The sequence below is a fragment of the Dromiciops gliroides genome, chromosome 4 (assembly GCF_019393635.1).
Source record: "Dromiciops gliroides isolate mDroGli1 chromosome 4, mDroGli1.pri, whole genome shotgun sequence".
NCBI classification, from domain to species: Eukaryota; Metazoa; Chordata; class Mammalia; order Microbiotheria; family Microbiotheriidae; genus Dromiciops; species Dromiciops gliroides.
This window is the reverse complement of record NC_057864.1, coordinates 11,630,743-11,656,648: the sequence shown is the minus strand read 5'-3', so window position 1 is coordinate 11,656,648 and position 25,906 is coordinate 11,630,743. Positions and strand designations below refer to the sequence as shown.

The following is a 25,906-nucleotide window of genomic DNA, read 5'->3' as shown; positions in this document are numbered from 1 at the left end:
CATAGTCCCTGCCTCTCCGGTGGATGTGAGGATCAGATGAGAGAAGATGTATAAAGGGCTTGATAAGGCTTGAAAGTGCCACTAAAATGTCAGCTATTATCATATCCTTTATTTATTTACTTATTTTGAACATTCATTTTTTTAAAATGTTGAGTTCCAAATTCTCTCCCTTCCTGCCCCTAGGTGCTGTTGAGAAGGCAAACAATATGCTAGCAATTATACATGTGGAGTCATGCAAAATGTATTTCCATTTAATATGTTTGCTAAGAATAAATTAACTGGTTCCAAAAACAATCGGTCCTCCCTGAGGGGGAGGGGGATAGTTTCCAAGTTTCCCCCCCTGGCTGAAGCATGACTGAATTTCTCTTGAACTTGTATCCAAACTTGTTGATCTCACTGCGGATTTCTCGATAAATCACTGGGGTTAATTTGACTGCATCTTCTGTGCCAACCTGGCATTTCCTATCTCCCTATTGATCCTGGCAGCTTGGTTACTTCTCTGCCTCACAATCAAACATACATCCTGGAGAAGTGCCTTGAGAGGTCTCACTTGCTTTCTTGGGTGCCTTTAGCTGCATTTTCCCAATTTCCCCTTTGATTTTTTGTGCTGCTGTTTTGTTTTGTTTTGTGTTTTCTTCCCCCACCCCACCCTCACCAGGGTACAATCTATTTCTTAAGGGTAGGGCCTGGACTTGGGATTTCACTGGCCTCAGGAACTTCCTGGATGAAGAAACTCCTTATACCCTTGCAGCTTAGCACCTTCTTGAAAACTTTTATTTAGAGCAGCATTGTCTGAGTCCCTGAAAAGTCAGATGACATGGCCAGTGTGGCACTGGTCAGAGACAGGCCTCCTGGCAATCAGGCCAGATCTCTATCTTATACACCACCCTCCCTCTCAGGCTCTCCATAGTATCTGGACACTGTGCAATGAAAAGGAAATTAAGAATTCAACCTAAAAATGAGGAATTTAAGATTGCAAGGGAGGTGTATCTCATTCAGAGTAGTTGGAAGGAGTCATTTCCACAGGCAGTCAGAGCTGGTGGTACCAGCAGCAGCCAGGAGCAGACATCTAATCCATAATGTCCAAGGCAGGAGGCACTTGAAAATTTCTGGACAATCAGCAAGAGAAATGAGCCTTGGGTTCAAATCCTGACTCTGACACTTCCCATGCCCCAGTTTTGCACCAACCTACCTTTACCAGCAAGGTGGCGCCATACTGCATAGAGTACCAGGCCTGGTGTCAGGAAGACTCAGTTTCCTGAGTTAAAATCTGGCCTCAGACACATTAGCTGTGACCTTGGGCAAGTCACTTAACCTCTGTCTGCCTTAGGTTCCTCAACCATAAAATGGGGATAATGATCATGCCTACCTCCCAGGGTTGTTGTGAGGATCAAATAAGATACCATGTGAAAAGTTCTTTGCAAACCTTAAAGCTCTTTCTCTATGCTAGCAAATAGTAGCATCATCATCATTGTGTTGTTGTTGCTGCAAAGCTCAGGGTAAAAAACATTTTGTTTTTTCAACACTTGAAAGCCGGAAGCGTAATTTTATATACATACATACAGAGAGAGAGAGGGGGGGGGGGCAGCTAGATGGCGCAGTGGATAGAGCACTGGCCCTGGAGTCAGGAGTACCTGAGTTCAAATCCGGCCTCAGACACTTAACACTTACTAGCTGTGTGACCCTGGGCAAGTCACTTAACCCCAATTGCCTCACTAAAAAAAAAAAAAGAAAAGAAAAAAAAAGAGAGAGAGAATAATTGAGAATACTCTACTATCCCTGGCAGTTTTTTATTAACTTATTTCCTCATCTTGTCTGCAATGCTTGGAATATTCTCCTTCCTCATCGCTGCCTCCCTTGGCTTTCTCCCGGGTTCAGCTCAAATCCCACTTTCTGTAGAATGCCTTTCCTGGTCCCCCTTAAAGCCAGCATCTTCCTTCCCCTTTAAGGTTATTTTGTGTCGAGTCTCCATATCTCTCTGTATCTATTTCTATGTAAGTTGTCTCTTTCGTTAGAATGTAAGCTCTTTGAGGACAGGACCTGTTTCATTTTTGTCTTTGCGTGTGCTTAGCACTACTCCTAGCGCACAGAATGTAATAAACACTTGTTGATTGATTGGTGCTTGATACGGCTTTAAAAAACGAACATGTTTCAGGGCTGAAAGGGTCCTCAGAGCTACTTAGTACCTGAGCAAGTACCTGAACAAGGATTCCTTCTGTAACATACCCAGGAAGTGGTCAACCGTCTGTGCTTAAAGACCCAGCAGTGCGAGAAATCCTTGGTTCCCGCCCCCACTTTCAGGCACGCAGCTCATTCTCCCTTTGGACAGTGGTTGGCTCAGAAGCTTCTCCTATGCCTACATCTGCCTCTGCTTCTCAATCTCAGGTTAAAGAACTGGAAATCAACATGACATCAATACAACGCACGGAGTACAACCTGGAGCCCAGCACCGAGTTTGCGTTTCAAGCCCGGTGTCGGCAGGCGGGAAGGAGGTACCGGCCAGAGTGGAGTGCGCCCTTTTCCCACACAACCCCAGAAGCAGGTGAGCTCTTCAGTAGATTTAATTCAGCTCCTTCTCTTCACCTTGATCTCTGTGCTTGCTTTCTCTGGTAGGACCAATCAATCACACGGTGAGTTTTCCTTTCCTCGACTTCTGATGGATAATCATTGCCAAAGATACTTTAGAGATTCCCAACATGCCCCGGGAGACAGAGCCTTGGGCTTGAAGTCCAGTTAGTGCAGGGATTAGAATCCTGCCTAAGGTAGTTGCCATATGACCTTAGGCAAGTCACTTAACTTCTCTTGGCCTCAGTTTTCCACATCTACAAAATGGAGACAAACTTAACTGAGTTGTGGTGAGGACCAAATTAGATTACATAAAAGATTTTATAGCTATCACATACATGCCCTTAAAGGCCATCTGGTCTAGCTTCTTCACTCTACAGATGAGGAGACTGAGGCGAGGAAAATTAGGGGGCTTGCCCAAGGGTCTATTCACATTCTCTGAGTCCAAAGTCCATGATCTTCCCACTGCTGCCTCCCTGTCAGCTGTGAATAGATTTCCCCAATATAAGGGCTCCTTTTGAATTTTTTTAAAAATCCTGTTTTCTCACATGACAGTAGTTATGCTATTAGAAAAATAGTAGAGTCATAGCGTTAGAGCTAGATGGGACTTTAGAAAAGGCCAACTAGTTTAACTCCTTCATTTTATAATCAAGAAAAGTAAGGCTGATGGAAGCTTGGTGATTTTCCCCAAGTCACACAGATATGGGATTTGAACCCAGGATCCTTAACTCCAATACCAGCTCTCTTGTTGAGCAAGACAATATACGACGGTGAAAAGCTCTTATGAAACCAGTAATGCTTTAAATGAATTTGTGTTACCCGTTACAACAGCATCACCATGTATTTGAAAAAACCCAACAGCCCCATGTACAAAGCGTATTATCTATTCCATTCACAACAGATTGTGTTCAGTTATTTATTACACTGAGTCATCCTTCCCACTTTTTGGAGCAAGAGAAAGGTCACAATGACACTGCTTGGTTCACTTACGGATGCTTGGGTCCCTTGGGTTCATGATGCTGCCCTTCATGAGTAGGTGCATTGCCCTCGTGAATGGCGTCTTTAACTGGATGGGTGTAATTATGCAATATCACGGTGCTTGCCTCTCTTGGCCTCAGTTTCCTTCTTTGTAAAATGAGGGGGATGGATAGGATGACCTCGACAGTCCCTTCTCACCTCTAATATTCTGTAATTCTGGTCTAAATTCAGAAGAATCTCAGACTTTTGAAGAAAGACAAGGATGAATTAAATGTCTCGAGCGACCTCTGCTGCCCACATCTTAGAAAAGCAGTCTTGAAGACTAATGGTGGGCTGTTTTGTTCTAGCATCTCACCTTTGGAGTCTTCCTTCACATAACTGTCAGTCACACGCTCGTAGGGTCTCAGTCTGGTCCAGTCACGCAGAACCATCCATGACATGGCATCTCCCACTTCCCTCCCTTTGGACCAATTGTCCCTGCTCCATGCCTAGAACATGTTCTCCTCACCTCTGTCTTTCAGAGCTCTTTGATTCCATCAAGGCACAGCTCAAGTGGCTTTTCCTACTTGAGACCTTTCCTGTTCTCCCTCAGTTGTCAGGATTCTCTCCCTTTGGAAATTATTTTAAATTACACATTTTGTAATTTCTTACTTCTGTTTATGTTGTCTCACCCAGTGAAATGTAAGATCTTTGAGGACCAGGAGTTTTGTTTAGGTCTCTGTGTCTGCAGTGATTTGCACACCTTAGATACTTAATGAACATTTGTTGAATTCAATTATCCTTTAATTATTGACCCAATATTAATGTTTTTGTGGGGCAATGAGGGTTAAGTGACTTGCCCAGGGTCACACAGCTAGTGTCAAGTGCCTGAGGCCGGATTTGAACTAAGGTCCTCTTGAATCCAGGGCCAGTGCCTTATCCACTGTGCCACCTAGCTGCCCCACCCCAATATTTCTAGGACCATTTTGGCCTTGAGATCATAGGGTCCCAAACCCTCAGGATGGAAATGTTATCTTGTAATAATAGCCAGTGATAGCCACCTTTTTTTGACCTAATTTTTTTAAATGTCTGCATGCACCCCCAATATATATATGGTTACCTACAAATTATATATGTGCTATTTTCCTTACATAGTTTCTTGTGAATATTATAAAAAAACACATGTACATTTTAAAAGGAAGATATAAAGATAAAAATACTTTATATTTTTATTGATTAGTGGCACAAAAATGGCCCAGTGCAATTAAATAGACATTATTTTTGACAAATCTCATGTGTATGCCCTGGGGGTTAGTCTGGATGTGAAAATATTTTGATAAATAATTAAGTAATTAAAAATAGAAATGGAATATTACATGCAACATATTAATAAATAATAAAATAGTAATTAGTCCATTAATTTTGTTTTGTGGGGCAATGGGGGTTAAGTGACTTGCCCAGGGTCACACAGCTAGTAAGTGTCAAGTGTCCGAGGTCGGATTTGAACTCAGGTCCTCCCGAATCCAGGGCCGGTGCTTTATCCACTGCGCCACCCAGCTGCCCCATGTCCATTAATTTGATCAGCATGCAGAGCACCTGTCAGATAGTGAGAGCTTGTTGGCTTGGATTGATTTGATCAGTGTAGCCAAGTACGTGAGTGTCTTTTTTTAAAATGTAGATACTTTTAATGTTGAAGAATACCCAATATTCAGGTCATAGGCAATAAGTCAGGGGCCACCACAGCTTTGTGGGGTGAATAGCCTTCATTAACACGATGCAGACACCTCTGATTGCTGCTCAGACAGATGTTTTCAGTAGAACTCAATCCATGCCGAGTTTTTTACGTGGTTCTGATTCTAGGGACCTTCGTTTCCTTTTTGATGTTTGGCTGTTGTAGCTGTAGTTTGGTATGATCCCAACATGGTGTGTTTACAGCCGGGAGGGACCTTTGCACCCTTGCATTTTACAGATTAGAACAAAGAGGCTCTGCCCAGGTCAGTGGCACCAGAGCCAGTCGGGCTGGCTCCAAACCTACCATGCTCAGTATAGAGCAGACCCATTTGGCTGGACCCTGGAGGACAGGGAGGGGAATAAGGTGACAAACGGGAATTTATATTGGTCCTTGAGGGAGGGCAGATCCAAAGAAGAAGGTGCTGTTCCTGGAGGCGCAGAAAAACAGGTACCACTGGGGAAGAGCATCAGCAGGTCCGTGGACAAGCTGGTGACTCAGCTGTACAAGTCAGTATGCATGCCCTCCCTCCCAAGCCCCAAAGCCACTCAGGAGCTCAAACTTTTCAGAGTTTTAGACAAAGAGCTGATGCAGTTTACTGAGGGCTAACTCATTTAGAAAGAAACTCTGACAAGGAAATGGGAAAGTCTGTACCACACTGGGGGCCAATTGTGTTGGGCAATCTCTCATTTAGGAATTTTTTTCTTTTGCTGTTGATTTTTTTAAAATGATATTTACTTTCTTTTTCTTTTCTTTCTTTCTTCTTTTTTTTTTTTTAGTGGGGCAATGAGGGTTAAGTGACTTGCCCAGGGTCACACAGCTAGTAAGTGTCAAGTGTCTGAAGCCGGATTTGAACTCAGGTCCTCCTGAATCCAGGTCCAGTACCTTATCCACTGCGTCATCTAGCTGCCCCCGATATTTACTTTCAAATACCTCCCCCCACACACACACACACTCACCCAAAAAACCTTCTCTTTCAATAAGGATTTAAAATGAAAAACAGTTCAGTAAATCCAATCAACACACTTGACAGTGTAGGCAATATTCTGCACATTTAGGCCCTGATGAGAATGAAGGGAGAGAAACACATTTTCTCACCTGTACTCTGAGGCTAAACTTAGTTTTTATACCTGGGCAGGGTTCAATTTTATTTTTCATTTAGGAATTTTTAGATACATTCGGATCTGGCACTGTCATATTGTGAGGTTCTCTTCACAAGAGACTCCTTTCTAAATCCCTTTAGGTCCCTCAAGAACATCCTAACACAGTACCTCTCCACTCAGGTAAACGTCCTTTTCCAAGGGTTCTTATCCTTTTTTGGGTCATGCACCCAGTTCTGTGGCAGTCCAGTGGAGCCCATGGACCCCTTGTCAGAAGAATATGTGTGTGTATATGTATGTGTGTGTATATAGGTACATACATATAGATACATACACATACGTATGTATATATATATATTATATAGAGACAGATATAGACTTATATGAAGAGAAAGAGAGAGGGAGAGCGAGAAAGAACTACAAAGGAAGCCAATTCTACTGAAATGGTTATAAAAAAATAACTTTTTAAAAAGTTTACAAGTCCCCAGTTTAAGAATGCCCATCATGCTAAATTTTCCCCCTGAACTATCAAATACTATTCTTGAGAACTTCCAACCTCACTCATACTAAGGTGCGAATGACTCAGAACTCCAAACCTTTATTAGGCACCGCCTTCACTGAGTCACTGTGCTGTGCATACAAAGGAAAACAAGAGCCGGCATTTGTCCCACTGAGGATCTGATACAACACACCCATGGTTCGAGGGAAAGGGCGCGAATCTGGAGAGCTCTCACCTTGCTCCCTCGGCCTTGGGCAAATCACTTCCCACTCTCTGGGCTCCTTCCGTCCTTCAGCAGACAAAAGGATGAGCTCCAGGAACTGGAGGAGAGGGTCGGGATGATCTGAAGGCTCCCTTCTGACTCTATATTTACAAATAAATACAAGGTAGCTTCAGGAAGCAGAAAGTCACCTCTTAGGGGTAGCTGCCGAGCTGGGCTTTGAAAGAAGATAAGGATTCTAGAAGGCAGAGACAAGGAAGGAGTCCATTCTAGGCAGGGAATATGCCCCGAGATGAAATGTGGAGCGTGGGAAACATAGCAAGCCCAGCCTGGCTAAAATGAAGCTTCTTAAACTTATGGGGTCATGTAACTAAATGTAATGGTGGGAAATGGGGTATAGGTTGGTGGGAGTTGGAGTTCTTGGGAATTCCTTTTTAAGGAATTACACCCTCTTGCACACAAAAGTAGTTAGAATAAGGTGGTAGTTTATTTAGGAGCGAGGGAAAGGAAGGGTGGGGGGAGGGAAACCATGAAAGAAATCCTTGGACTTTTCATGAGGAGACTGGCATAAAGCACATGGCTCAGAGGTACCAAATCTCCTCGAACAGGAGACTGGAAAGTACTTTTATAGAGGCCTGATGGGGGTGGACCATCTGCCTGTGGAAAGTTCCTTTAGTGAGGGTGAACCATCCCCCACTGGTGGTAGCTGGGGGAATTGGGTGAGGAGTGGAGGACCATCCCCCACTGGTAGTGACTACAGGAATTGGGTGACGGGTGGGTACAGATCCCTCTTCAGAACGCAAAGGCCGAAGCCACACCCAAACTTATCTCCCCAGGGTAAGGGAGACCAGAATGAAGGGTAGGAATTCCAAGCTAGCTCAGTCCGATTTGGTTCAGCTTATCTCTCTAGGCATTATCTGTCCTCTGGTTTAGTTTCTCAAGAAGATTCCTTGGTGTGCCCCAGAGAACTTCTGGGGTGCTCTGCACCCCATGACATAAATGTGGGGGTTGCAAAAAAATTGGCAACAGTAAAAGGTTATGTATACCTATTTAATGTACCTATATGCCAGGGTTGTAATTTCTCTGGCGACGGGGGCAGCTAGGTGGCACAGGGGACAAAGCACTGGCCCTGGATTCAGGAAGACCTGAGTTCAAATCCAACCTCAGACACTTGACACTAGCTATGTGACTCTGGGCAAGTCACTTAACCCCCATTGCCCTGGAAAAAAAAAAAAGATTTGCTGTGAATTTCCCATTGGACCCCCACAATCAGCCTCTTGGTTTGGCACTAAAGGTGTCACAAGCCACATTTTGTAGATGAGGAAACTGAGACTCACAAAGGAGAGATGACTCAGACAGGACAATGCAGCTCCTGAGAAACAGTGGTGGGATTCAAGCTTAGATTCTCTTGTTTGTTTGTTTGCTTGTTTTTTTAATTAAAGCTCTAGCATCTACCCAGTAAGCCACTCTGCCTCACTCAGGGAGAAGAGTGATAGAAAAAGTCAGAGGGTTGTGTTGAAGTTACACCTTGGGTGGCTTTAAATGTCAGGCTGAGTTGGTATTTCATCCTGGAGGCCTTGGGAACTGCGGAAGATATTTGAATAGGAGAGTGAAGTGGCAAGATCCTCATGCATTGAGGCATAATGTATCCCTTTAAGGCAACTGAATCTGTGGGTAGATTTCAGGGGGGTCTGTGAATTTGGATGCACTCATGTTCATTAACCTATAACAGAAATTTAGCATGTCCTCCAGTTATGATTGTAGACAAAAAGACAATTCTGAGATGGAGGTCTGGAGACCCAGGATAGGCTAAGAACCTCTGCTTAAAGAGGTATTTACATTTTCATAGGAGACTAAGTCTGAAGCCAAAGAAAGGAATCTCTAATTGGATACTTTTAGGCATTGGTGAACTCATGGGATATTTGAGGGGCAGGGTCCTCTTTACAGCCATTAATACCAAATATGGAATTTTAGGAACACTCAGAATCAAGTGACCTCCCCTCCCCTGTTTTATTTTTTATTTTCTCAAACATTGCTATTGATGTTCCCCCCCCAGTTCTGACATCACTGTCATCTCCCATTTAACATCACATACCTTTTCTCCTCCTCCCCTGTGCAATTTTTGCTAATAAGAAATAAATACAGCCAAGCCAGAACAAATCCACATATTGGCCATAGCTGAAAATGTATGCCACATTCTGTCCCCATAGTGCACCCTCTATTCCCCTAAAATACTGCTGGATCAATCGGTCAGGGTTGCGGAGTCTTTCCAGGTTTGTTTTCCTTGACATTATTTTGGTTGTTATGTAAATTGTTCTCCCAGTTTTGCTTACTTCACTTTACATCCATTCATATAAGCAGTTCTCACATTTTTCTGTATTCTTCATATCAGTTATTTCAATAACATGTTAGTATATTCACTTTCCAAAATTTGTACATCCCCAATTAATGGGAGTCCATTTTCCTTCAATTTCTTTCCTACTAACAAAAATACCACTCTAAATATTTTTGCATAGGAAGAGAAGAGAACAGACTACTATGGCACAGTGTGATTCTGGGCAAGTCATTCAGCCTTCTTGTTTACCTCAGTTTCCTCATCTGTAAAATGAGCTGGAGAAGGAAATGGCAAACCACTCCAGTATATTTGCCATGAAAACCCCAAGTGGAGTTACCAAGAGTTGGACACCACTGAAACAACTGAACAACAATGTTCTTGGTGCTACACTAAGTTCTTGACAGATATTATCTCATTTGATCCTCACACCTCTGTGAGTAGGCATTATTATTATCCCTATTACTGATGGGGAAACTGAGGCTGACAGCTATTAAATATCTGAAGCTGGATTTGAACTCAGGTCTTCCTGACTTGAGAGTCCAACAATTCTAGCCACTTTTTTATCTTCTTGTTGTATACAAGGGACCTCTCCTTCCTTTTACTTCCTTGCAATATATACCTTATTGTGGTTTTGTTGGGTCAAAGGCAACTACAATTTGTGGCTTTTTAAAAGCATAATTCTAAATTGTTTCCCAGTGTGGCAAACCTTTTAATAACTTTACCAACCTTGTGTTCATGTGCATGTCTTCCCATGGCCCCTCCAGGACCATTCTCATATTGTGTCATTTCTGCCACTCTGATGGGTGAGATATGAAACTTCAGAGTTGTTTTAAGTTGAGTTTTTCTAATTATTAATGATTTGGAACATCTTTCCATGTGGCTGTTGACAACTTGCAGGTTTTCATTTGAAAGCTAACTATTGACTAGAGTTCCTGAAGTCTTTCAAAGTTTTGGGGTTTTTTTTTCGGGGCAGTGAGGATTAAGTGACCTCCCCAGGGTCACACAGCTAGTAAGTGTCAAGTATCTGGGGCTGAATTTGAACTCAGGTCCTCCTGAATCCAGGGCGAGTGCTTTATACACTGTGCCACCTAGCTACCTCCAAAATTATTTGTCTTGAGAGTGTTGTTTTCACTATATAAATCATTCTCCTGGTTCTGCTCATTTTGTTCTTCATCAGTTTACAGAAGTCCTCAGAACTGTTTGTGTTTATAACATCGATGTTACATATTGTTCTCCTGGCTCTGCTCTGCTGTATATCCTCCTTCACTCCCTATAAGCTCATGTCAGTCTTTCTATGTCTCCGTGAATTCACCTATTTCCTCATTTCTACAGCCCGTGCATTCTGTCACATTCACTTATCACAACTTATTCAGCCATACCTCAGTTAATGGGTATCTCCCTTATTTTCCAGGATTTCTACCACCCTCAAAAAAAGCTGCTATAAATATTTTTGCACAAATAATACTTTTTCCTCTTTAAAAAAAAAAATCTCTTTTGGGTGTGATGTTTAAAATCTAAATTGTGGTTGCCTTAAATTAGAAAGCTTCATCAAGGAATACCTGTTCCTAGAAGAAGCATGGGTATAGATATAGCAGTGGTATAAGTAGGTCAAAGGGTCCTCATTGTCTAGTAATTTTTTGTGTACAATTTCATTTGGCTTTCCAGAATAGTTGCACCCATTCATAGATCCAACAACAGTGCATTAACGTGCCTGTTTTTCCACAACCCCTCCAACATTTGTCATTTTCCTTTTTTGTCAACTTTGTCACTCTTATATATATATATATATATATATATTTTATACAACAAGTTTGTTTTGCTTGACTATGAATATTTATTGCAATGAATTTGTTTTTCTTTTCTTTTTTCCAGTGGAGTGAAAGGTGGAAGGGAGAGAAAATAGATTATTGTTAATTTTTTTAAAAAGAGAAACTGGTGGGAGGGGTGCTTGAAATATAGAATGCTGCAGATGAGGTCTCTGTATTATTAGTTTTGTGTAATTGTCTTACTTTATTACAGGATACTTCTCACAAAGTAGGTGTAATCTATAAATGTTTATAATGTTAAAAACAAAATATCAATAGTTTTTTCAAAGAGAAAAAAGAAAAGTAAGCATTCATTTTTGTATAGTGAGCATATTTTCTTTTAATTAATTTTTTTTTTTTGCTTTTCTTCTTCTAGATTATCCTTCACTTCTGTATCTTTGCATTCTCAATCTGTTGTTCTTTCTTTAGTTACTTTGGCAAGACTTGCCATTGCAGAGTCCAGTTTTTCTACTCTGCCTTGTATTTTTGCTGTGGAGGTCATACATTCTGCTCTCAAATTTTTCATTTCTTTTTTGAATTGCTCAGGAACAGTGTGTTGTGATTTCATGTTCTCTTCAAATTCCACAAATTCTTCAAGTGTTCCTTTGCTTTGCAATATTTATTCATAGATGTCTGAACTTGTTTACTAGATGTAAAAGCCAGATTTCCTTCTGCTGGTTTATCTGCTTATGTTCACAGTCTTTGAGTTTTCTTCTTCTTTGGTAATTTCAATCTCCACCTCACCCCCACCTCACCCCTCACCCCTGATCTTCCTTCATTCACCCACTGACTCTTTCCTTGGAAGTCAGTTTCCTTGGGGGCTGGTCCTTAAAACATCTCAGCTACCTCTCACACTGGACAATTCATGGCTCACAAGCCTATGTCTTTGCCCCAAGTGACTTTTGAATGGTCAGAACTGGACCCAGGTAGATGCTGTGTCCTTTCCCAAAGCTTTGTGGAGATCGATATAGCTCTCCTTCCCCCAAACCTCCACACACTCAGTGTCCTCTCCTGGTGTCCTGTCCTGTTTTGCGGTGCTAATGCTACCAGGTTGTGGCCCCTGGCGGGTTTTTGCCCTGAAGGACAAAGCAAGCCTGGCTGCCTGTCATGGACCTGACAAAAATCTACTGCCTGGAATCAGGGTTCTCCATAGCATTGGAAAGGAGGGGGTCGGGAATGGAGGCAGGTTTACTGTAAGTCTGGGTTGGATCCTTGAGTCTGCTAGTATGTTCTCACTACTGGTACATGGGAGGCAGAGGGGGGATGCTGAGTAAGTTCAGGGTCTGGGAGCATCAGTTCATGGGTGTTGGGGTTTTTTTTAATTCTTTGCTTCCTTTTAGATTCTGTGTGTTCTAGATCATCGAGACAGCTGAAGTTGTTTTATCTTTTTGGGGGGTGGGGGTGGGGCAATGAGGGTGAAGTGACTTGCCCAGAGTCACACAGTTAGTAAGTGTCAAGTGTCTGAGGCCAGACCTGAACTCTGGTCCTCCTGAATCCAGGGCCGGTGATACATCCACTGCTCCACCTAGCTGCCCCTGTTTTATCTTTTGTGCATAATTCTATTTTGGAGAGGTTTGAGAAAAGGTAGATCCTTCTATTTTCCTCTAATTTATTTAATGATGTGACATTTTATATTTAAAATTTATATCTATCTGAAGATTATTGTGGTATATAGTGTAAGCTGTTGACCTAATTTCTTCCAAATTGCTTTCCAATTTTCACAGAAACTTTTGTCACAAGTCTTTGCTCTAGTAGTTGGTGTCCTTGGATTTATCAAACACTGAAGGCTTCAATATTAAATTACTTTGGGTCTTACTTACCTAGTTTACTTCATTCATCAATTTATTTTTAATACCTAATAGGTTTTTATTGTTTTTTTTCCTTTTTTTAAGTTTTTTTTCTTTCTTTCTTTCTTTTTTTTTTAGTGAGGCAATTGGGATTAAGTGACTTGCCCAGGGTCCTACAGCTAGTAAGTGTTAAGTGTCTGAGGCCAGATTTGAACTCAGGTATTCCTGACTGCAGGGCCGGTGCTCTATCCACTGCACCATCTAGCTGCCCCCCAATAGTTTTTAATACTAAGTACTTTTAATTATTACACATTTGTAGTATAATTTGATGTCTGGTAATGTTGGTTCCTTTATTGCTTCTTTATTTTCACTGAAATTATTGACCTTTTGTTCCTTCCCATAAATTTATATCAGTTTGTCTAGTTTGATAAATTAATCCCACGGCAGTTTCATTGGAAAGACACTAAACCTATAAATTAATTTTATAATATTGTCATTTTCTTTATATTGAAGTGGACCAACTATGAACAATAACCATCTTTCTAGTTTATTTTTGTAAATAGTGTTTTAGTGGTGTTCATTTATATCATGAGAGTATCTTGGTAGGTTGACTTTCAGATATTTTATACATTTTCAAGCTATTTTGAAAGAAATGTCTTTTTTCTGTTACTTCATGCTGGATTTTGTGAGCAAAATACAGAAAAGCTGATTTTTTTTGCATTTATTTTATAATCGACTTCTTTTAACGAAACTACTATGTTTTCTTATCATCTGCAAAGAGGTAATTTTGCCTCCTCTTTGCCTATGTTTATTTCCAGTTTTTTTCTTGTCTTATTATGAAACTAATGTTTCCAGAACCACATTGAATACTAGTGGTGACAACTGAGACCCTTGCTTTACACTGATCTTATTGGAAAGTCCTCTAGTTTTTCCCCCATTACATTAATCCCAAATCTTATTTTTAAAAATTGGTATTGTTGGGTAGCTAGGTGGTGCAGTGGATAAAGCACCAGTCCTGGATTCAGGAGGACCTGAGTTCAAATGCGGCCTCAGACACTTGATACTTACTAGCTGTGTGACCCCTGGGCAGGTCACTTAATCCTCATTGCCCCACAAAAACAAAAACAAAAAATTGATATTGTTTATCATATTAAGAAAAGGCAGCCAGATAAGTACAGTGGATAGAGTGTTAGTCTTGGAATTAGGAAGACATATTCAAACACTGCCTCAACTGTGTGACCCAGGGCAAGCCACTTAACTTCTGTCTACCTCATTTTCCTCACCTGTAACATGGGGATAATAGCATCTATCTCCCAGGACTGTTGCAAAGATAAAAGGAAATAATACATGGGGAAATATAATAGCAAGCCCACAATGAGTTAGAGGCAACATGATATACTAGAACATGAACTGGTTTTTGGACTTGGAGGGACTAGATTCAAATCCTGTCTGTGATACAATAACTTGCCTGGTCCTTAGCTTGTAAAATAAAGGGGTAGGGCTATAGGATCGGTAAGATTAACATGAGTCCTAAATCTATTATCCTGATATGGTTTGTCATCATAGACAAAAGCAAGCTTGAGTGTTAAAGGCATTAGAAGTCAGCAGTTTCTGACAGCAGCAGAGAAAGCTTGAGTGTCAGCGCTGTTCTAATGGAGGAAGTACTTAGGGCTTATTATCCCTTTAATGAGAAGGCAGAGACTGGGAGGGACTGGGCTGGCAAATTTACAGTAACTAATTAAGTTGCTTGTTTCCCAGGTGAAGGTTTTGTTGCTACTTGCTGTAGCAAATGTTCCCACAGAGACACTGTTTTCATGATGGCTCAGCCTGCAGGGATTTTTTTTCCAGGTTTTTTTTTTTTTTTCGTCCAACTCATCTCAAGATTAGGACAAGTGTGAGCAAGTGACTAGACTGCATTTTATGCTTCTGTGAAACCTCCTGATGTGCCCTGTGCAGCTGTAGTTGAGAGAGTCTTGACTTTAGAGTCAAAAAGCCCTGGGTTCAAATCCTGTGTCACTGTGTGACTGGGGGCAAGGCATTTCACCTCTAGGCGCCTCAGCTAGCTATCCAGAAAGAGGCGGGGGAAACCATACTTGAAATTGTTGTTGATCAGTTGTTTTAGTCATGCCCAACTCTTCACGACAACATTTGGGGTTTTCTTGGCAAAGCTGCTGGAGCGGTTTGCCATTTCCTTCTCCAGCTCATACCCAGAGTGCCCACCTCCCGTGGCTGTTGGCTGAAATGAAGTAACGTCTGTAAATGACTTGGCCAAATTTAAAGTGCTGTTTGAATGTCAGTTATTTCTTAAGTGTTTATTTCTGAAACAGTTTTAGCTACTGGTTAGTGACAAGAGACCTCTGCTTTCTACCGGTCCTTCTATCACCTAGACTGCAGATGATCTCAAAGTCATTCTTAGAGTTGGCCAGAGATCAGGACAGTTAAGGTAGTTGCCCAGGGTCACCCAGTTACTTAACAAGCATCTGTTGCAGACCGTTCCTGCTCAGAGTATTTCCCCTCCAAATTCGATCAGAGAGATTTGGATTCATTAATAACTCCTCTAGAGCTTCATGGGACCTTTCATGAAGGATAGACATATTTTCAATCTGGCCCATCTTAGTAACACAAAGGGGGTTGTTGTTGTTGCCTAATTGTTGTTTTGGCGTTCTCTTTCACTTGGGCACAAAAAACATCTTTGCTGAAAATGAAAAAGTATTTTAAAAATCCATTTAAAATTCAATAAGTCAATAATAATAAGCATCTATAAAGTACTTACTTTGTGCCAGGAAGGTGTTCCAGGTGCTGCAGATATGTAGATAAAAATGAAACAGTGCCTGTCCTCAAGGGGCTTACCTTCTCTTGGGAGAGACAGTAACAAGTACATAGACTTGTTATTGTTTGTTCTTCATTCACAAAGAGGACCAGTGACATCAAGGGAGATGTCTTGTGCATGAATTGGATTGAAGTGAGACAGAAGCTGCACAAAGTCATCAGCCTCACTCTCCCCTCCAATGATCGGAGTTAACATATACATGTATGCAGAGTACAAAATGTGTAATGGAGGATGGGGAAGCACTAACAGCTGAGGACTTGGGCTTAGCCCACTCTGTCCACTGCATCACCTCGCTTCCTTTGCTTCAACTAAGTCTTGAAGAAGATCCAACTTTCTAAAAGACAGAGGTGAGGAAAGGATACATTCTAGGCACCAAAACCACCCAAGATAAGGGCATGGAGATGGGGAATGGAGCACCTTGTATGAGGAACAAGGAACACAAATTATTGTTGTTGTTATATATTAATATATTATCATATAACATGTTATTATAGGGGGTGCAGTGGATAGAATACCAGGCCTGAACTCAGGAAGACTTCTTTCTAAGTTCAAATCTGGCCTCAGATACTTGCTAACTGTGTGACCCTGGGTATGTCACTTTACCCTGTTTGCCTCAGTTTCTTCATCTGTAAAATGAGCTGGAGAAGGAAATGGCAAATCATTCCATTATCTCTGCCAAGAAAACCCTAAATGGGGTCATGAAGGATCATGTATGACTGAAAAACAACAACAAATCTATAATTATATTAGAATTATTTTATTATTATTTAGTTCAGAGAACAGCTAAATGAATATACCCAAGAAAAGTATGATCAATAAGGCTGAAAAGGTAGAGGGGAGCCAGATTTCAGAGGACCTTAAAAGGCCAGTGTTAGAAGGACTGGATTTGAATGAATATCTTAGTTCTGCCCCTTACTAGCTGTGTGACCTTGGACAAGTTACTTAACCTCTGCCTGCCTCACTTTCGTCATCAGTAAAGTGAAAGGGTTGGACTCTGGTCCAGGTCTAAATCTATGATCCTTCCATTTCAATGCTTGCTTGCTTTACTCATGAAATAAAGATGTGTGTTCTCTGCAAGATTATCTCAAATCTATAACTTTGGCTTTTCTTGGGATGCTTCAGTTGTTTTTTTAAACCCCAGTATGAGTCTGTGTGATACGTCTTCCTCTTTTTATCAGCACACACTTTGCAGGAGCTGCCGTTGGTTCAGAACTTTTCAGAAACAAGCTAGCAATAAGACTAAAAAGCAGCTCGTATCCCTAACAGAAACAAATGTTTTCTCTGTACTGGAACACCCTCTACTCAGAGTTTCCATTATCCACACAAATAACAAACTGGATCATAACGTAATACTTGGAAACATTTTCCCAAAGTTCTCTCTGGCCACAAGTTTCCCCAAAGAAGTAATTTTCAGGAGCCTTGACAAAGTAGCACTATTTCAATACCTGTTTACTTATTCAGTGCCATATCGCTCAAACTACCAAAGAGTTATTTCATAGAGCTAGAAAAAATCATAACGAAATTCATCTGGAAGAACAAAAGGTCAAGAATACCAAGGGAATTAATGGAAAAATGCAAAGGAAGGTGACCTAGCCATACCAGATCTAAAACTACATTATAAAGCAGCAACCATCAAAACTATTTGGTATTGGTTAAGAAATAGAGTGGGTGAATCAGTGGAATTGGTTAGGAACACAGTAGTAAATGACTATAGCAATCTACTATTTGATAAACCCAAAGACTCCAGCTTCTGGGATAAGAACTCACTATCTGACAAAAACTGCTGGGAAAACTGGAAAACAGTATGGCAGAAACTAGTTGTTGTTTGTCCTTCACTCATTTTAAAAAAATTAACATTATCTTTACTGTATTATATTTTTACTTATTTTGTTAAACATTTTACAGTTACATTTTATTTTATTTTATTTTTATGGGACAGTGAGGGTTAAATGACTTGCCCAGGGTCACACAGCTAGTGTCAAGTGTCTGAGGCCAAATTTGAACTCAGGTCCTCCTGAATCCAGGGCCAGTCCTTTATCCACTGTGCCACCTAGCTGCCCCAAGGCAGAAACTAGGCATGGACCAGTATCTCCCACCCTATACCAAGATAAGGTCAAAATGGGTACATGATTTACACATAAAGTGTGATACCATAAACAAATTAGGAGAACAAGGAATATTTATCTGTCAGATCTATGGAGAAGGGAAGAATTTATGACCAAAGAAGAGATAGAGAACATTATGAAGGGCAAAATGGATTATTTTGATTATATTAAATTAAGAAGTTTTTGCACAACAAAACCAATGCAACCAAGATTAGAAGGAAAGCAGAAAGCTGGGAAACAGTTTTTATAGCCAGTGTTTCTGATAAAGGCCCAATTTCTCAAATAGATAATTAAGTCCAATTTATAAAAACACAAATCATTCCCCAATTAATTAATGGACATAGGCAGTTTTCAGATGAAGAAATTAAAGCTATCCGTAGTCATATGAAAAAAATGCTCTAATCCAATACCTGGATGCTGCCCCTATTGTCCGCCTGTGCTACCCAGTTGTCTGGTGCAATAACTACAGCTGACATCTGTAAAGGCCGTTCTAGGTTCCCACGCCTGTCTGTAGGTGGTTTCCCGGCAGCCTTGGGAGAGAGGCACCCCCTTTACAGATGAGGAGCCCCCCACCCACATAGGGGTCCTGGTTGCCCTGTTAACCTCTCATCTGAACTAATAATGCAGTGGCTTCCAAATTGGTCCCCTCCAGTCTGCCTTGCCCCTAGTCCATCCCCAAGGCAGCTAGACATCCCAAAAGCAGGAGTTTGTTAGAATCACTTCCCTGTTCAAGAAGTCTCAGTAGCTCCCCACAGCCTCATCGAGAAAAGACTAACAGTTTGGTGTTCAAAGCCCCCACAGTCTGGCTCCAAACTGTCTTCCCATAGTGATCGAACAGTTTACATGCTCTCTTCTCTGTGGTCGTGTTGTGAACTCCTGGAGGGTCCAAACTGCTTTGTTTTTGCCTTTCTACACCTAACCTCTTCCACGTGTATAAAGCCATACAGAATACAAATGCTAGTTATTGTTATTATATATGCACATATGTGATGTTTCTCTAAAGGGCATCTCCTATTAGGGACGCGCCTTGCATTGGAGGCAAGAGATCCAGGTGAGCATCGTAGCCTGCCCTCCAAACCTGCCCCTCCTTCACTCCCTCAATCCACAAGCCCCTTCTAAGAGCCAGGTCCTGGGCTAGGCTCTGGGGAAACAAATACAGAGAAAGGGACAGTCTCCCTTCTCCAAAGGCTGGCACTTTACATAGATAAGAATATGCAAACTAAAAGGAAATTGACCAAACACAAATAACCACAAGGTATTAGGGATCTGAAGATGCAGTGGGGAGGAAGGGAGGCAGCAGAGAGAGGGGGACAAAAAGGGAGGGAGGACACTAGTGTTTCAAAGGGCCAGGTTCTCCCTCAGACCACTCTTTGCGGGGTGGGGGTGGGCACTACCATTCACCCCCATCTCTCCTGTTCTAAGTCCCGGTGTTGGCTTTGACACATCCAGGTGGCAATCCGGAGCCAGGCTCTGCTGATTTGTCAAGGTTCATAGATTTACAGCTGGAGCTGACCTTAGGGTTTATCAAGCCCAACTTCCTCATTGAGGGCCAGAGAGGAGCCCGACTTCCAGGGGGCTTCTTGCTTTTTTCCTTCTACTCCTCTTTGTCTCCTCTCCCTCCCCCTTTAATCCATTCTTTATACTTCCTTATGCCAGATCTGGTTGGGTACTGTTCTGCTCGGAATCCTCCGTGGTTTTCTACGACCTAACAAGTTAAATTAGACCTGCTCTGTCCAGTATCCAAGGGCGAGCCCCACCATCCACATTCCCCTTAATCCAGCCTGCGTTCACCAGTCTCATCGACTTTCTATGTCTATTCCTAGGGTCTCACTCTGCCCTGTCCCTCCAATGATTTGTCTCCCTTTAGTGTGTGTGTGTCTGTGTGTCTGTGTCTGTGTCTGTGTGTATGTGTGTGTATGTGTGAGAGAGAGAGACACAGAGACACACAGAGAGACAGAGAGAGACTGACCCTGTGAACCACAGCTAGTGAACAATGTCCACAGGATTTTCTTGGCAGAGATACTGGGGTGTTTCGCCATTTCCTTCTCCAGTGAGTTTCAAAACAATGTTGACCCCAAGCCTTATCCTTTTTTTAGTAGATCTTAATAATACTATCATACTTTTATTTCATACTTTAGATTTCATTTTAAGTTTTGCAATGAGCTTAACATACTCTGTGTCGTTTTATTAGTAACCGTGCGACCTTGAGAAGTTCCTTAATCCCCGAGGACTCAAGATTCTCATCTTGAAAAAAAGGAAGTGGGCTACATGACCCCTGAGGCCCCTTCCAGCTCAAAGCTATGATCTTATCATTACAATCTTTTGGAGGAGTCAACAGAAGGTTAGGTCAATATTCCTTTGCTTTTACATATTCGATTAAATTCCACAAACTGCTGTTAGTCACTAACTGTATGCATGGCACTCTGCTAGGCATCTGAACAAGGTACCTGTAAAATTGGAATAGCTGGATACTGCAAGACAATTCAAGTGCTGGGAATCCCTTCCAGATTCCTCCTCTGGTGTCTCCCTGCAGCATCCAGGGGACTGGGCTCAAAGTAAGGAGAAGTTCTGGCAGGTTTGAAGAGTCAGTCAATTAGTCAACAAACACTTGTTAATTACTTACTCTGTGCCAGGTATCGCTATGCATGTGGGTGCAGAGAGAGACAGATGCTGGAAAGGCTTTGAGTAGGAGCAGCTTAGCTGCTTTCTGAGGACCAGCCTAGAGGAGGGTCAAGGAGTGGCCATGACCTTGCCCCCAGGTGACAAATCCTTTGGCTATGACAAGTGAGGTACATGCTGAGGCTGGGTCCCTCTAGTGCCTTTCATATACACACACACATATGTGTGTATATTCACAATACACATATACATATGTGTGTACATACATGTGTGATATGCATGTGTGTTTGTATATATGTATATATATTCATATATACACATATACATGTGAGTGAGTGAGTGGATACATACATATATATGCCTATGCATGTGCATACATAAATACACACATATATATACTCCTTTTGCTATGTATACACTATATATTCTGTATCTATTTTATATTTCTGTTTTTCTCTGTCTCTCTTGATAGATGGACCTATAAATCTATAGATATAGATAGGAAGGAAGGGAGGAAAGGAAGGAGGGAGGAAGAACAACTTCTGGTGAACTTAGGATCATAAATTTAGAGCTGGAAAGGACAAGAGATGCCATCAAGTCCAACTCCCTCGTTTTACAGATGAGGAAACTGAGGCAAACAGGGATTAAGTGATGCCCATTGTCTCACAACTAGTTTGTATCTGAGGCTGGATTTGAACTCAGGCCTTCCTGATTCCAACCCTTGCACCTCATCATGCAGGAAAGGCAGGCGTGGATGGATCACTATCACATTGTTGGAGGGAATAGCCATATTATTGAAGTTATGAATCCATTGGAATGGCTGAATATTTGAGTAATATTAGTACTAGCTACTTCACTAGGGTTTTTGTGGATCAGGAACCTTCATGGTGCTATTAAAAGATGCTTTATTAAAAGCCGATTTGTCAGGCCAATAAGAGAAATCTAGGATGGCAGAGGGAATGCTTCTGTGGGCGGGAGATTTTGCTCTTAACCAATTCTGGACAGTCTGAGCCATTTTTTTAAGTGTAGAGAAGCCCTTAAGATGACTGCATTAGAAAGGCATGAAGGGCAGAAATGGTTGCAACTGAGGCAGATTTCTAGTCAAAAAAAAAAAGGAAAGCCTCCTGTCCCAGTCTGGGATGTCCCAAAGCCAAGGGAGCTGCCTCCGGAGGCCCTGCTGGAGGGCTTCAGGCAAAGGCAGGGATAGTCAAAGGGCTTCTCGTCATGGGCCAGGGTAGCCTACACGGCTTCGGGGGCCCCTTCCAGAGCTATGTGAGACTGATAGAGAAGGAAGACGCTTCCTGACTGAGAATCAACTCATTGTGGTCAAAACTGAAGTTTCACTCCCTTGTAACTTACTGAAAGAAAAAGCATTTCCCCTTGCAGGAAAAAGTGAGTGAAGTATTAAATGATTTATATCAGTCCTTCGATAATTGTTTCTGTGCCTGCGCTGTGTGAAGAAGGAACTAAGGGAGACACCAGGAGCAAATAAAAGATGGTCCCTATTCCCAGAGAAGCCAACTTAGTGCATGAGGGGCGGGGATGAGTAAGGGTGAGGAGTCTAGGATGATGTTCGAGGTACCATCAGGGGTCAGTGTGGGAAGAGTTCTGCTCCTCCCAGAAAGAGAAGTTGGAAGACCATTGGATTTGGCACAAGCTGCCTGAGATGCTCTCCCTTCTGAAAACCCCAGCAAGGTTCAGGAGCCACTTCCCACGTGAAGCCTTCCCTGGTGGCCCCAGGCGTTATTAGCTACTCTCCCCCTAGAAATTCCCTTGAATCCGTTTGCATTTTCTCTGTATTTACTTATCTGTGCATATGACATTTTCCCCTAGTAGAATACAAGGGGAAAACCACCATGTTCTGATTTGGGGGATATAACTGGAGAGATCCTAACCTCCCTTGTCTTAACTCACATTTAAATTGTTAACAATATCTCCCAGTTTCCTCTCCTTTGAGGTTTGTTAAAAAGCACCAGCCTCATTTAGACAGGATGTTAAACCCATGATACACTGAAGAGTCAGTCAGTGAGTGAGCATTTATTAGGCTCCCACTGTGTGTCAGAACCCCTGCTAAGCCCTGGGGATACAAGAAAGGCAACCGTCAGTCCCTGCCCTCAAGGAGCTCATAGTCTAATGGGAGAGACAGCAAGCAAACGAATATGAACAAGCTATACATGGGAAAAATAGGAAATAGTCACCTGAGGGAAGGCACAAGAATCAAGAGGTGCTGGGAAAGGCTTCCCACAGAAGGTGAGATTTTAGCTGGGACTTGACAGAAGTCAGGGAAGCTGCCGGGAGCAGAGATGAGGAGCGAGAGGTCCAGGTGCCCAAAGGCAGGATCAGCCAGGAGGCCAGTGTCACCGCATGGAAAGGGGCATCATGGGAGATTGAAGTGTAAGAAAACTGGGAAGGTAGGCGGAGGCTGGGCTGGTCACGAAAGGCTTGTGGGTCCGTGGAAGGAGAGCTGCATTTGGAGTCAGAAGCTGACCTTCGATGCCACCTCGGAGCTGGGGCCAGGTCGGTTCGCCTCCTTCAGCTTTCATAGCTGTGACGTGAGAGGGTTGGGCTAGATCATCCTTAAGGGTTCTTCCAGACTTAAATCAATGACCCTGTGATCCAGCCTCAGGTTCCTTCTCCCCCAGGAGTCCCTCCATGCCTTGAGAGGCCCTTCCTCACTTCCTCAGGTGTCTGGGTTCTCTCCCTCTTGAAATTATGTTTATTTTATTTTAAATTATTATTGAGCATTTTCTTCTGTGATTGCTGTGGTGGACCTCCCAGGGAAGCAACGCCCCTCCCCAAAGCCGAATGACACCTTCTCTGCAATCTTAGAGACTTGTCTGGGCACGGAGGGGGTCAGTGATTTGTCCTTGGTCACACAGCCAGGATGTGGTTTTGAACCCAGTACCCCATTTCTCCATCACACAGGACCTCGGCTTTGCGGATGCTTGGTCTCATTTACTTGTATCTCTCCCCACCCATCCCTGTGGAGTGGAAGCTTCTTGAGGTCGGGAACGACTTGGGTTTTGTACGTGTGTCTCTATTGTTCTGCTGCCGCCGGCCGGCAAAGATTGTGACACAGTGTAGAACGCTCCACTTGGGCAACCTCTGGCAAGCGATGCTGGCCTCTCTGAGCCCCATCCTCTCCTCTCTGAGATGAGGGGCTCAGACTAGCTGACCCATGGGGCCTCATCCGCTCTGAGTCAAACCTGCCCCCTGCAGACAGCCCTGAATCCTGGATGGATGAGGGTTTCCTGGTTGGGACACGCAGCCGCCACGAGGTGGCAGCAAACCACGGCAGATCCCCGGAGCGCATGCTTCCTCCTCCATTCAGTGCTTTGCCGGGGATTGGCCCCGGGCGTGCTCTGGTGAAACCATCCCTTCGGATTCAGCGTCTCCTTAAAAGCAGTGTCATGGGCCGGGCCAGTTTGGAAGAGTCAGCACAAACGGTCCTGGCCGGGAAGGGCCTTTGTTCATCCAAACCAATTAGGATGCAAGATTCTAATCAATGCCCAATCATTCACTTCGTTTTGACTTTGGTGCTCGAGGTGGAGAAGGGCGGACCAGCAGCGAGCACACGCCGCCTCTCCTCTCTCTAGTCCTGCCAGGTAGACGGTGCAAGGATCGTTGCGCCCATTTTGCAGACACAAAGAAATGCCATGACTTCCCCGGGGTTACAGAGCTAAGTGTGCGAGGGAGGCTCTCTCTTCCCAGGCAATGACAAGTCCATAAGCAGTGGAGTCCTCCAAACTGGAGCCTTCCCACCTTGGGCTGGTTCATCCCTTGCTCGGGTTCACGGCCGGACTCATTGATCCTTTTAGATACATGGTATCCCCCAAATCTGACTGCAGCGTTAAACTTCAACAGCTGTTAAACCTAATAGCAAATAACACTATTAAAGCTTTAAAATACTTGTGGGACATCCTGTATAGACCTGCAAGTGTGTCTGATGTTTCCCGTGCAGCACCGTCATCCTCCGATATTCAAAGGACTCCAGTCGCTTTAATCGATAAAGGAGTTGTTGCACATCTAGCTTCCCCCGCTGACTGACTGAATGGTTGCAGGTGAGGTATCTACGTCTTCTGTGATTCACTGGGCTTAGGACAGAACCCACTCTTACATATGGACCTCACTATCGATGTATCTCCTCATTAGACCGTATGCGGTCCGAATCTAGAGGCTGTTTCGCCTTTCTCAGCCTCTCCAATGTTTAGCATAGAGTAAGCAGGCACTCATACATCTCTGTGGATTTGATATAAAAACTAACGTAGCTGACATTTAAAGAGCATTTTAAAATTGACAAATCATCTTACAAACATGGAGCTTCACAGTATGAGGGGGGCAGGGAGGTGCCACAGACATAATAATCCCATCGTTATTATTCCACTTTACAAATGAGGAAGCTGGGCCTCACCATGGCGAAGTGACGAAGGTCACACAAATACTTAGCGCTTTTCCCACCCTTCTATCACAAAAACCTGGATTCGGATCCCGCATCAGATACTTTCTGTGGGTGATCCTGAGCAAATCATTTCGTCTTTCAGCCTCAGTTTCCTTATTAGTAAAATGATTGGAAAGTCTTAGGGCTCGGGCAGGTAGGTGGCGTAGTGGATAAAACACTGGCCCTGAATTCAGGAGGACCTGAGTTCAAATTCGGTCTCAGACACTTGACACTTACCAGTTGTGTGACCTTGGGCGAGTCACTTAACCCTCATTGACCCCCCCCCCCAAAGAAAAACAAAAGAAAGTCTTGGGGCTCAAATGAGATCATTCATTTAGGGCACTTTGTGAACCTTCAACAACACAAACATAAATAATAATAACTATAGCTAGGGTCTATACAACACTTGAAGGCTGGTAAAGTACTTTACAAAGAGTCTCTCACTGATCCTCGCAACAACAATACCAGATGCTATCACTGAGCAGGCAGATGTTAAGTGCAGTTTTAAGCTTTAATCACTTCGGTAGCTGGCAAAGCTTAAATTTGAACGCTGAATTTGAACTCAGGTCTTCCTGGCTCCAGATGCAGAAACCAGTCATGCTTGTTTTACACTTTCATTTGGAGAATGGAAATAACTAGTGCCTATCTCCTGGGGGTTGTTGTGAGAGAGAGAGTGAGTGGATGGAGCGTTCTTCTCAGACCTGTCACCTGTTCTTATTTGAAAATTCTTTTTCAGTGGACGATGTGACGGATGCCTATGAATATTCCATGACTTAATAATGCACACCGTTTCAAAAAGGGAACCAGGCCAGGAAAGAGTCGAAAGAAAAGTCATATTTCAAGTAATAATTTTGAAACAAAGAAATACATTTCCTTTTTGTGTAGGAAAATCTGAATAACGAGCGAATTGTTTTCTT

At 42.8% G+C, this 25,906-nt stretch overlaps 1 protein-coding gene across 1 annotated transcript in view; it reads left to right on the top strand.

Moving 5' to 3' along the window:
* IL23R (interleukin 23 receptor) overlaps positions 1-25,906 on the top strand; it is a 71,984-nt gene that overhangs the window by 33,192 nt on the left and 12,886 nt on the right. The window contains exon 7 of the mRNA XM_044005438.1: positions 2,386-2,542. Within this exon, the coding sequence (XP_043861373.1) occupies positions 2,386-2,542 (157 nt within the window). The remainder of the gene's footprint in view (positions 1-2,385; positions 2,543-25,906) is intronic.